Consider the following 13,505-nt stretch of genomic DNA (forward strand, 5'->3'; position numbering starts at 1 on the left):
CTCCCTCTAGTTGCCTCCCGAACATGCTGATGTAGAAAACAATCATCCAATAAATCCACAAAAGCCTTGCTACTGTGTGAGTGACCAGCCCCCAAATTCCAGTCAATATCTGGGAAATTAAAATCCCCCATTATAAGACTCTCTGATTTACTGGCCCACTCTATTTCTCCGAACAGTTTCTTATTATACTATTTATTATACTATTATAATATTTTTTGGTGATTCCTTCCTCTCTCTCTCTCTCTCTCTCTCTCTCTCTCTCTCTCTCTCTCTCTCTCTCTCTCTCTCTCAGGGTAATAGGGAATATTTTTTTTTTTGGCCAGTGCAGCATAAGCCTCACGCTTCCTTGCACCATATGGCTAATAATATTAATAATAATAATAGCCTCATGGGTCGATTTTGAATGGTGTAAGCTGGCAGCAGTTACATGAATCAAGAAGCGAGTAATGTGATATCTGAAAATCAGTTAAGTTGGTTCCAGGCGTCAGGAGTAGGACAACTAACTTGTGTGCTACTTACATCTATGTTGATCTGAGTTACTGTTCTCACCTTCCTAATCTACCGGTGTGTCACTTTTTTATGTGTAAACTATGATCCTGTTCAAGTAGCTAACAAACTAAATGAGTATTTTGCATCTACATTCACACATGAGGAGTTTTTCAGGGAGGTGAATGCCAGAGGTGAATTTAACTCTGGCAGTGAGCTAGATGATTTTGTAATAACTGAGAGAAAAGTGGAGGAGAAATTGTTGAAGATAAACATAAGAAAGGCACCTGGGGTGGATGGGAACTATCCAGTTATATTAAAGGAGGCAGAAAGGGAAGTAAGCAAACCCTTAGCCATAATTATGAGAGCTTCCTTAGACTTAGGGGAGGTACCCATGGACTGGAGATTTGCAAATGTGACCCCAAATTCACAAAGGAGGAACAAAGGGGGACACAAGTAATTACAGACCAGTTAGTTTAACTTCTGTTCCAGGGAACTTAAAGGAGGCACCGGTTAAAGAAACACTGGAAGATCATCTAGCCAAGACTTTAGTTATATCTCGGACAGAGCATGGGTTTGTTTAGGGGAAGTCTTGTCTGGATGTTAGAATGTGGTCACAAAGGAACTGCATGCTGGGAATAATTTTGATATCATAAATTTGGACCTTAGAAAGGCTTTTGATACTGTTGCACAAATTTGAGCAGTGTAGCATTGGAGTCAATTTGCTGCTATGGATAAAGGGATGGTCGAGTGGGAGAAGACAGAGTGGTATTCAATGGACACTGCTTTTCGTGGACTAATGTTATTGGAGTGTCAGGGTTCGGCGTTGGGCCAATTGTTGTTTTCTATATTTTCAATGATATTGATGAATGTATAGTAGGCTTAATCTCGAACTATGCAGATGATACAAAGGTTGGCAGGGTTGATAATGACCGTATGCTACTGCAACAGAATCCAGAAAAGTTGAGCAGATGAGCTGAGAGGTTGCAATTGTTTAACATTGACAAATGCAAAGTACTGCATATGGGTAGCAGCAACATCAGAGAAACATACCAAATGTGTGGTATTACGCTTAGGGTTGTGGAGAATGAAAGAGACCAGGGGTAATTGTGCAGTCAGATATGAAGTTTTCTGAGCAGTGCAGACAGGCGGCCTGATCTGGTCATGGTGTATTGTCAATGATATACAGGAATTTTGCCAGTAGGGATAAGGGTGTGATTATCCTGTGGTATATTCAATGGTCAGGCCACACCTTAAGTACTGTGTACAGTTGTAGAAGCCTCATTTTTGGAGGGATCTAGAATTGCTAGAACGAGTACTGAGAAGAGGAACAAAGGTAGTGCTCTTACCAAGAAAGACTTGAGTTCTGCAAATTGCAGACGAGACTCCTGCGAGGTGATCTAATTGAGGTGTATGAGGCCTTAAAGGGATCGAGCATGCTCAATTCTGATGGGATTCTTTCTGCTGCGCAGATTGCAAACCTGAGTGGGGAGTAAATTCAAATTGAGGAAAGGTTATGAGGAAATTTTTCTTTAGTCAGCAGGTGGTTGATTGCTGAAACAAACTTCCAACTGTCGGTGTGGAAGTTGACAGCTTAAATAAGTTTTTTTTTTTTTTTTCTCCACCTTTAGCTGATGCTCTATAAGCTTGCTTTCTTGTATCATATGTCTCTGCTAATGTTATTTTCATATCGTTAATGATAACTCTAACGCTAGAATTACATGCCTCACTTGTATACCGTCCGTCTAACTTTACCTTTTCCTGGTCTAGGTTTTCGGTGCGCCATTTATCTGAGATTGTTATATCCCTTATTCCACATCTATCTGCCTCATCTTCAAAATTTCACCAAATTCAGGTCTCTTTCAGTTAAAAATTCATAGCGAAAGGATGTCAGATGATATTCTCTCTGATATAGAGAATAGAAAAATTTGAGATGGCTATAGGAATAAATTGTTAGAATCTGCAATAAGTATAATTTGGGCTGTAATCAAGTTACTTGCGAGGGGGATATTTAATGTAAAGGCTGATTATGAGAAGTTTTTGGCTGATAGTTCAAAGGATTGAATTCTTTGTTTACATTGATAGAGAGGAATGATTTGTATTAGTCATCTTGATATGTTGTTTAGGAGCATTGGCTACTAAGGCTACGTTGGTCCGTGTATACTGTTTGTAAATTACGTCTGTTTTTAGGGCGATTTTCTGGCTGCTACGCAAAAAACCCCGAGTTTCGGAGAGAAAAAAATCATGCTCCCCTCGCCTGAGACTGACTAACTCGGCCACGTTGTAAAAAAAGACCCATAAAAATTCCTCCCGGTATCGACGGAATTCGAACTCAGGTCTTTTCCACCCAGCGTGGAAAGGACGGCGATTCTATCTGCCACGAGGGCCTTCTTGATGTGAACAGCAAAGTTTTAGTAATGTACAAGTTACAGATGAACTAACTTATTAAACTTATTAAATATTTTGCATCTATATTACAGTAACCTTTACAGTAATGCGAAGGGAAAAAATGTATGCCGTATGGTCCCATTTCTATAAGGATGGTGCTTCTTTAATTATGAGAATGATGATGTTCAGGACTGAACTGATATTATTAATAAATATTGATAAGGACCCTGAGGAACTTCACTAATTACTCCAAGAAGAGCAGTGCCATTGATAACCACTCAGTGTCTGCTTCCATATAATTATCCGTTATTCACAGCAGTAATTTACCCCTAATGCCACACTTTTCCAATTTGTAGCAGTGTTTTATGTGGAACAATGTGAAAGGATTGTTCCATTCGGTTTATCAATTATTATTATTATTATTATTATTATTAGCCATATTACCCCTGAGAGAGAGTCAGAAAAAGAAAGGAATCACCAAGAAAGAGAAGAATGATGATATCCTGCTCAGAACCCTGAGTGTGCAAGTCCATACTCACCAGATGTGAGCCCCTGGGGATAATGCTGTATGTTTATGTGGAGATTATTACCCAATATTAGTGACATTGTATGAATTTCGAATTTTAAAAAATGAATTTAGAATTATATTTTCCCTTTAAAAAAATGGCAGTTAAGCGTTATTTTGCCAATTATGTAAGCCTACCTTGTTTCCCAGACTAGTAAGTTCGTTGTCAGAGAACGATTGTGTTGCTCTCTCTTGTTTGTGGACATTTCTTGCCGGGCTGATCATCCGTGGAGTGATGAAAGTCTTCTACTCTCCAGAATGTACTCTTTACCGTTTTTAGTTTAGTTCATGTTTATCAAGTAATATGATAAACACAAAAATGATTATTTCCTATACATTTTGATGTGGCCATTGGATTACTTATACAAATGTCCCGACCAAATGGGTGAGTAAATATAACTGGGAAGATTCGTTACTGTTTTGACATTTAGCGTCATCAGCTGCGCTTAGATGAATCCCCCCCCCCCACTTTAGTATAGCTTTATACATGTCTGAGATTTATTAAATTTACTTTATAAGGATGATTAATTTTTCGTCATGAATTTACTATCAGTAAGCTTGAAGGGATTTGTTTATGGATACATTTTTAAGGAACTTAACTATACGAAGTCATTTATCAGAGATGAAAACCTCTAATGATGAACTGTCTGGGTTAAGATATCTTAACCATAAAATTAATGCAGAAAGTTGCTCTCCAATAGATTTTTGCGGAAAAGGACCACAAAATGTTAACACAGTTTTGATCATACGAATTTCAGTATTTTATATATCAAATACACCACCGAAACCTTCTGAGCATAGATATACATTTAGAAATGATACGATTATAATTTTGACAACTAGTCTAAATGCATTAAGAGATAAGGACAGCTGTTATCAAATTGCGCAAGCAAAAAGTCTGACGTGTGAAATTTTGTGCATAAATTGGAGTGGGAGTGAGCGCCTGTTGCGCCCAGATTTCATTTTGTACATATTTTCAGTGTATCTCTGGACATATATTAGGTATACTTTATTCATATAAAACGTCTCTGGGTTCTATACCAGGCAATTTAAAATCAGTGAATTCTGCTTTTCTAGATTTCATTCGTGTTGTGTGTGTGTGTGTATATATATATATATATATATATACAGTATATGAACCAGTTGAAGCTACAGGTTTCAGAGGTACTTGCTGTCAAAATAATTCTAAACTGTAGTTTTTCACATTTTCAGTGTGTAATTTATATTGTGTTTCTTTCATTTGTAATTTAACATGTATGTTACTCTGTCCTATGCTGTGTTATTATTGAAAAGAAAAAAAGGTGCTGGAGTAAGTGCTGATCAGGCATTTTTTTTTTAATATAATTGTTGGTCCCCTAACATAAATTTTGCCGTTGGTATGGTAAAATAGTTACTTCACTGATTTGTACAGTGAATTTAATACTGTTTCTCAGACCTATTAAACATTGGTTAAGCATTACTACTAAGGTCACATTCCTCTGTATTTCCATTAATAGTGATTCTTCGTTCATACACAGAAATTTACAAGAAAAGATGTGAGGGATGCAATAAACCATATAATCATTTTCAAGTGTTGTTATAATGAAATACCATTAAGCAGACTATTGTTCAGTGAGGTATACTTGAAATTTCAGGAGCAAAAGCTAGGATGTTTGCAAATGGTGTCACCTCAAATATGGAAAACAAAGAATTTCTGCTTTTGCATACCTACTACGAGAGAGAGAGAGAGAGAATTATATTTAACTCTTGTGAATAAAAACATGTATTACCATATTGCATATCACCTGAAATGGCTTTGCAACCCACTAGTAGATCTTGCCTCTAGTTTGAGAATCATTTGCTGATGCATTGGGTAACTTAGGTTACCCAAGGTAATTTGATGCATCTTGGGTTCAAGATGCATCAAAAAATTACTTTGCTACAAATATGTGCTCTGTATCCCCTTTGCGATGCATTATAATGCCAACAGGTCACTTCAACTATATAAATAAATAAATCTTTATTGTGAAGTAGAATTACAGCACAATATCCCATCACGGCGACGAGCGCCAGGGTTTCACATATAGATAACATAAGTACAAATTCAAATGGCTACAAAATATAGCAAACACATACAAAAGGCTACAAAATACAGATTACAAATGCAAAAAGAAATACAAATACATCATAAAAACAAGTTAGTTTAACTTCTGTTCCGGGTAAAATAATGGAGTCACTGGTTAAAGATGCATTGCAGGATCATCTAGACAAGACTGCAGCAATAATTCAAACACAGCATGGGTTTGTTAAGGGAAAGTCTTGTCTGACAAATTTGATTGGTTATTATGATGTGGTCACAAAGGAACTGGATGCAAAAAATAATTTTGATATCATATACTTGGATTTCAGGAAAGCTTTTGACACTGTTGCGCATGGAAGACTACTGTACAAATTGGAGCAGAATGGTATTAAGGGTAAGTTGCTACAATGGATAAAAGGATGGTTAAGTGGGAGAAGACAGAGGGTGGTAATCAATGGGTGCTGCTCTTCGTGGACTAATGTTATTAGTGGAGTCCCACAGGGTTCGGTGTTGGGTCCACTGTTGTTTTGTGTATTTATCAATGATATTGATGAAGGTATATCAGGCTTAATGTCGGAGTTTGCAGATGACACAAAGGTTGGCAGGGTTGTTAATGACAGTAATGGCAGTGTGCTACTGCAACAGGATCTAGATAATTTGGGCAGATGGGCTAAGAAGTGGCAACTGAAGTTCAACCTTGACAAATGCCAAGTACTGCATATGGGTAGAAGTAACCCCAGAGAAACGTACCAACTGTGTGGTACTACACTTAAGGTGGTAGAAAATGAAAAAGACCTGGGAGTAATTGTGCAGTCAGATATGAAGTTTTCTGAGCAATGCAGACAGGCTGATAGGGCAGGTCATGGGGTTTTGTCAATGATATATAGGAATTTTGCTAGCAGGGAAAAGGAGGTGATTGTCCCTCTGTATAAGGGAATGGTCAGGCCACGCCTTGAGTACTGCGTACAGGTCTGGAGGCCTCATTTTAGGAAGGATGTAGATTTGCTTGAGCGTGTACAGAGAAGAGCAACACGATTGGTGAGGGGAATGAAGGGATTCTCTTACCAAGAGAGGCTTAAGTTCTGCAAATTGCAGTGGCTGGAGACTAGGCACCTGCGCGGTGATCTGATTGAGGTCTATAAGGCCTTGAATGGGTTGAGCACGCTGAATTCTGATGGGATCCTCCCACTTGTTCAGATTACGAACCTACGGGGACATAAGTTCAAATTAAGAAAGGACAGATGTAGAATAGATGTGCGGAAATTTGCCTTTAGCCAGCGGGTGGTTAATTGCTGGAACAAACTTCCATCTGTGGTTGTGGAAGTTGATAGGTTAAATAAATTTAAGGAGGAACTGGACAGGCATTTGGAGGGAATGGTGTGTTTTTTTTTTTTTTTTTGGCTGATGCTGCATAAGCTCCTACACTTGCTTTCTTGCATCATGTGCCACTACTACTACTACTACAAGGAGCTGAACACAAATAAAGAAAACCAATACAACTTGGCAGTGATTCAGGTTTCAAGAGCTTTGATAAAGTTGTGTCTGTCCTTCTTTTTACTTATTATGGTGTCGATGTCGGCGTCCACACGGTTGAGGGCATTATGAAGAGATATTTGATAGGTAGTAAGTGCCCATCTACTATCTTAGATGTCAGCCTTAAATGAAAGACTGAAAATCCTGAACTTTTCTTTTCAGGATTTTTGTATTTGTTTATTTGTATTCTTTAATCACAAACTTTCTTTATATTATTAAGACAACCTCATGGATTGTCCCAACAGCCTGTCTGCACTGCTTTCTTTTTCTTTGCACCAACTTCATGTTGGACAGTTTGTCTCATCTTTCCTTAAGTATTATTTAAAATAATATCCACTTCCACAACACTAAATGGAAAGTTCTTCCAGTAGTCAATAACTCTGACTGAAAGGAAAATTTTTGGCATCTATCTGCTGGTTTGCATATCTCTTTTGATGCTTATTTTAACATAATTTGGAAGATTATGTCAGTCTGGGTGCTTTATTTACTTATAGTTTCAACAATTTCTCTACCACCTTCTTAGTTATTACAAAATCATTAGCTCCCAGTTTTAAATTTATGCCCCTTATATGTGTTGTCTGAGAAAGATTAAGGATGTGATTAGTATTTAGTTTACTCAATCCCTTTATAGCCTAGAACACTTCAGTTGAGTTTCCTCACAGATGTCAGCCTTAGATGCATAGATTCTGGGTATTTCATTTAACAGAACTGAAGTCTTTCTTTGTAATAATACCGTTTTGTCCCTGACTAATCTTGTTGTTCTTCTCTTCCTCCCTTACCAAATACACATCCCTTCTATAATGATGCTTCCAACCTGTATTTAGTGCTCAAAATGCAGCCTAACCATTGCCTTATACAGTGGGAGATAATCACCTCTTTGTCCCTGCATGAAAAATTATGTATATCATTTGCAAAACCCCATGAGTTGTGCTAGAAACCTTGCTGTATCTGTTTTAGGCACTGCCAAACACAATTAAGTTTGAGTTAGACACAAATGTGATAGAATTTGGTTTCATAAATGGAAAAATCAAATGTGTTGTATAGTGGAAATTTGGGACCATCTACTTTTGTTTCTATTTTGGTTGAATTTGTATGGATTGTTTGAACTGGATGGGAAATTTGAACTGAGGAAATCTTTGTTTTCCTGAAATGGGTTGTATCTTTTACAATATAATTGTTATAAATTAAGTATCCAGCACAAAAATGCTTCTGATGAATTGCAGATATACCTGAGATACCGTGACAGCTGTGTGCTTCTCAAGTATTTAAACATAGAATCTAAACAGTTGTTTTTTTACATATTCTTCACATCTCCGTCTAGTTAGTTCTCTGCCTGTCTTCAAGAAATTCATTAGTCCCATGTTTCTGGCTATTTTTGTTTTTGTCTGTATGGTAGACAGTGTATGTTAGGATGAGAATAATTTTATCTCCAGTTTTTTTATTTTGGCAAGATTCTTCCATGTTTTGCAGTTGGCAGTAATTTTTACATTAGATAAAAATTCTTCATTTCATAGGTCTTGGTTATATTTTGTTGCATCTTTATATGAACACTGCAGCTTTAACATAGCTTACATTGTATCCCTGTTATAATTAAATTTCTGTTAATACTCTGATACAGTTCTAAGGTGGCCAGAAGAGTTTGTAACTTCCAACTCTTTAAGGCTGCTAATTTATCAACACCACACAGCAGCAGTCCCAGGATTTTCTAGGGGGGGGGGAGTGTTCCTGGGGAATCATTAATTAAGCTTTAATATAGCAGTAAAAAATTCCTATTATTTTGATCATAACAGTCTATAGTCATTTTGATCATAAGTCTATAGTCGCTTTGACCCATACTGGGACCACCCCCTGATACCACAGGCTAACAGTGGTTGTGCATTTTTTTGTGCAGGATACAGATTAGGTCATGCAACATTTATGCCCGTGGCCATTTACTGTTTGTATTTGCATTTTGGTATATCATAAGCTGTAGTAGATTTGCTTCTCTTTTCTCTGCTTGAACACAACTATGACAATCTTCTTGTGCTTATCAACACCACACATAGTGCCTTGTTAGTATTTTAGTTCAGTGTTTTCCAGTCTATGCTTATAAACCACAAGATAAACCAGATGCTGCAAATTGCAGCATCTGGGGACTAGGCACCGACAAGGTGATCTGATTGAAGTGTATAAGCTTTGAATGGTTTGAGCAAGCTCAGTGCTGATGGGATTCTTCCTCTTGCTCAGATTATCACTTGAGGGGCCTTAAATTAAAATTGAGGAAACACAGTTGAAGAATAGATATGTGGAAATTTGCCTTTGGCCAGCGGGTGGTTGATTTCTGGAACAAACTTCCATCTGTCGTTCTGGAAGTTGATAGCTTAAATAAATTCAAGGCAGAACTGGACAAACTTTGAGTGAATGGATAGGTGAAGTGGGAAGTTTTTTTTTTTGACTGATGCTGTATAAGCTTTCTTTCTTGCATCATATGCCTATGCTAATATGATTTGATTGAAACAAATTTGTCAAGAGAAGTGCATGGATGCAAGCAAGAAAATGCCACACTTGTCACCTTTGTTAACGTGTTAGTAATAGTGTACTTTCCTCAGTGCTGCTGCAATATGAAAAGGTCCCAACAGTAGTTTTAATTTTGCCATCCAAGCACTTGCTCTCTCCATCTGAGAGCTGGTCTTGGAAGTAGTTACTTCTCAGTTTGCATCTATTGTAACATGGCTTTGTTATTGGGGAAGAGAGTCAATATATGTCCATAAAACTGAATGCTTGCACAACAGGTCTTTTAAAAATTATTTTCATCTATATTTATAAAGATATATAGAAAATAATTCTAAGTAATTCTTTGTATGAAAAATTTGTTGTGGTCCCCAGATGATTTGCTAAAATTTATCATTGGTCTTTATTGAAACAAACAGCATTTAGAAGCACTTAGTGACCAAGGTAGTGTGATATTTTTTTTACCAGTGCTATGGATTTTTCCTTATCTTTGGGTGCTCTCAAGTCTGAACTGACATGTCAGATATAAAATTACAAGCTTAAAATAATTTAATAATAACACTTATGAAAGTTAAATGAAAATTAACTTAATTGAAATAATTATTAACTTAAATAATATTACTGATCAGAGTGAGAAATATTAGCTTCAATTGGGTTATAATTAGAAAAAAAAAAAGTTTTTATTTTTAGATATAGAAGCCTCCTAATATTCAACCATTTATTGAGACTGGTTTGTTAATCCTGTCATCTGAAGTATGCTGCTTTCATTATATCTTGATATCCTCACTTCTAACCTATAAGGAAAATAGTATGTACACTTGCTATTCACATTCTATCTTCATTGACTTTTTTTTCTGTGATACTTTCACCATAAGGTTGAGGTAATGTGAATGCTATCTTTTGTGTAGACCTTTAATCCCTAGTAGTGTAGATAATTGCAGAAGTGAGTCACATTTCAAATTTGAGATAATAGGTTATCACCTGAATCTGAGAGTAACTATTTAATCATCCCTGTCTTTTCTGGTTTCATTTTTTTTGTGATGTAATACCTGCTTTATCACACTCTTACTGAGTTGAGTGATGAAGCAGATTTGGTGTCTAGCAGTTGATGCTTATTCCAAGTATGCGTGTTCATTATGATATATTTTTCATATTCAGTTTCAGTGCCTTTAAAAATGGTTTGGAGACATCACATTTTGAAATGGTAAATATGTAAACTGTTAATAGTACAGCTAATTTTCTGGATGAGATCACTGATGAATAGAGAGTGGAATTATGGTAAGTTATAGTATTTAAAAGTAAATGTTATTCATTGCAACTAAAATTGTTCCTTGAAAGTAATGAAGCTTAAGAATAGATTTCTGGATTTCTGGTTATAAATAATTTTTTAAAATATAAATGTTAAACTGTATTCCATTAAAATGTTTTCCATATTGGAACAGAGGATAACTGTCCATGTCAGCACTGCTAAACAAGCTGCTTTTATGAAAAATTAAAATGTGCAATTTGATAACCTAATATAGTTCCAAATGAATATTTTAGTCATTTTAGCTAGAAGACATTTGACTATATTTTGAGTACTATTCCATCAAATCATTACATACGTCAACCAATATCTCAGAATTGGATGAAAGTCAGTAGACATATGAATCTGAATATGTGGAATTTTAGAAAATGCTACACAGATTTTGTGGTGTTTTATTTTCTGTAGTAATAAGTATGGAGCATTAAATTCAACAAAACTGTGGAGTTGTTTGAAAATATAGTAGACTCTTGACAGTACCAAAACTGCAAATTCGGATCCACAAGATTTGCATTGGACCACATGCTCATTAAAAAAAAAAAAAACCATACATTACTAGCTGTCAGACATTACTAGACATCCTGAATAGCCAGCCCTCTGACTATTCAGTATGTCCTCATAGTGGTGGACCTGGTGATATGGCAATTCTGCCACTGACTCTTGATAACTCAAAGTTGAAAGGAAAAATTTACTGCTTTTCATGGCCGACCGGGCTAGCCGAGTGGGTCAAGTACCTGCCCGGCAACCCAAAGGTCGCGGGTTCGATTCCCGCCTCGGGCTTGGATCAAAGTACTGCAAAAACCTTGGGAGGTGCAATATGGCCACAGAAGCAGATGCGCCAACAACTACCAAATCAAAAAAAAAAAAAAAAACTGCTTTTCATTAAAAATATTTACTATATAAACTTATTTTTAATTATACTATATTTTAGCATTAGCATTACTAGAGGCATATGATGCAAGAAAGCAAGCTTATATAGCATCAGCCAAAAATAAACACTCCCATTTCACCCCTCCGTTCGTTCGAAATACCTATCCAGCTGAGCCTTAAATTTATTTAGGCTATCAACTTCCACAACAAGGGATGGAAGTCTGTTCCACCAACCAACTACCCGCTGGCTAAAGGCAAATTTCCACATGTCTATCCTACATTTTGAATGCTAAAACATTTGATTTAGCACTAAAAAAAAATAAAGTTTATAGTTACTAGACTGTGGTATGCTGAACTAAAAACTTAAACTTCTCCTTGCACTTTATTTAAAATACTTAATAAAATGGGTGTGTGCATCTTTTTTTTTCAGTTCCCATTTCACAATGTCCTCAATGTGATTTATTGCAGAGAAATCATTTTCTGTTGTAGTTGGAAGACCCTCAGACCCTCAATAAATATAGGTGAAAGAGAGCAGGCATGCTGTCCATTGTGTTACTCTTAAGGAATGCTGCATTCATTTGACAGCAATGACAGTTAGTAAATCATGTGGTTAGTCATTCAGTAATGTGGGAATACGACTGCTCCAACTCATTCTTTTGGTCAACTAAAACTTTAAGAAACAAGAAATAACATCATACTTTTGTTTAAAATTAACACACAATCAAGATCAGATTCATTGAGGTACGGTGTTGCAACTGTTCCAGAGCCTTATAAGGCAGTGGAAGGCCCCAGAATGAATCACTTACTATTGGACCAGGTCCAGACAACCTTATTTTTAATCTCTTAAAAACATATGCTAGGTCTGCAAATTATATAAATCCAACATTGCACACAACAGTCAGACAAAGTAAAATACATGAAATTTTACCCAAAGGTACCTTTGTTAATATTTTTCTTTAAAAAATTAACTGTACATTTTATTTTATTGAACAGTAATAATTACTTATCTTTAATTTGGTAATAATTTACCGTATTCAGAGATATTTTGGAATGTGTGTTGTTAAATGTTAATAGTTAGTAATATGATTTTACCTTTAATATTTGTTTTATTTGCAAGGCAGTAATTTTACTTTTACCCAGGTTCTATGAACATTTTTTTCTAACATAATGATTAATTACAGTTTTCATTATAATGTTAAAAATGGTGCCAAGTGTATTGGAGTCCCAAGTTAGTTCCTATAGAGTTCCGTTCAGTATTCTTTATTGTTTTTAATATTGATTCAGAATTCCTTATTAATATAATTCACAGTTCCTTATTGTTTAACAGTATTTCTGAAGGTATGATACCAGGTTGAAAAAGTGGGTAACGATTGTAACAAAGTTTTGAACAAGACCTACTTAAATTATTTAGTTGATCTGAAAAATGGCAACTGAAGTTCAGTGCTGGTAAATGTAAGAGTCTCCATTTGGGTAATAGCAATCCTAAGTTATCTGGTTGCTTGTGAAGCAACAAACTTATGGTTTGTTGCTTCCCAAAATAAGGTTAATTGATAATGAAAAAGACTTAGGAATCATGTACGATCCAACATGAAGTTCTCTCAAGCATACAGACAGGCTGCTAGGACAGCATGTGTTTTGTGTGTGATGCACAAGAATTTTTCTAATTAGGGTGAAAAGGTCATTATTTCATTTTATTAATTAGACCACATCTTGGCCTCCGTAGCCGAGTGGTCAGGAGCGGGAGTGCAGTGGCACACGCTCTTTGAGTAGACCGGTGTTCAAGCCCCTGACTGCTAAATACAGTTGATCTA

The 13,505-nt window shown here is 36.1% G+C and overlaps 1 protein-coding gene across 1 annotated transcript in view; it reads left to right on the forward strand.

The window, feature by feature from the left end:
- Positions 1–3,728: 3,728 nt before the first annotated feature.
- LOC150082376 (sodium-independent sulfate anion transporter-like) overlaps positions 3,729–13,505 on the forward strand; it is a 183,716-nt gene continuing 173,939 nt past the window's right edge. Inside the window, exon 1 of the mRNA XM_090380497.1 lies at positions 3,729–3,824. Coding sequence (XP_090236623.1) covers positions 3,782–3,824 — 43 coding nt within the window. The 5' untranslated portion in view covers positions 3,729–3,781. The remainder of the gene's footprint in view (positions 3,825–13,505) is intronic.

Source organism: Mastigoproctus giganteus, chromosome 8 (genome assembly GCF_048544385.1).
Source record: "Mastigoproctus giganteus isolate SK-2022 chromosome 8, ASM4854438v1, whole genome shotgun sequence".
NCBI classification, from domain to species: domain Eukaryota; kingdom Metazoa; phylum Arthropoda; class Arachnida; order Uropygi; family Thelyphonidae; genus Mastigoproctus; species Mastigoproctus giganteus.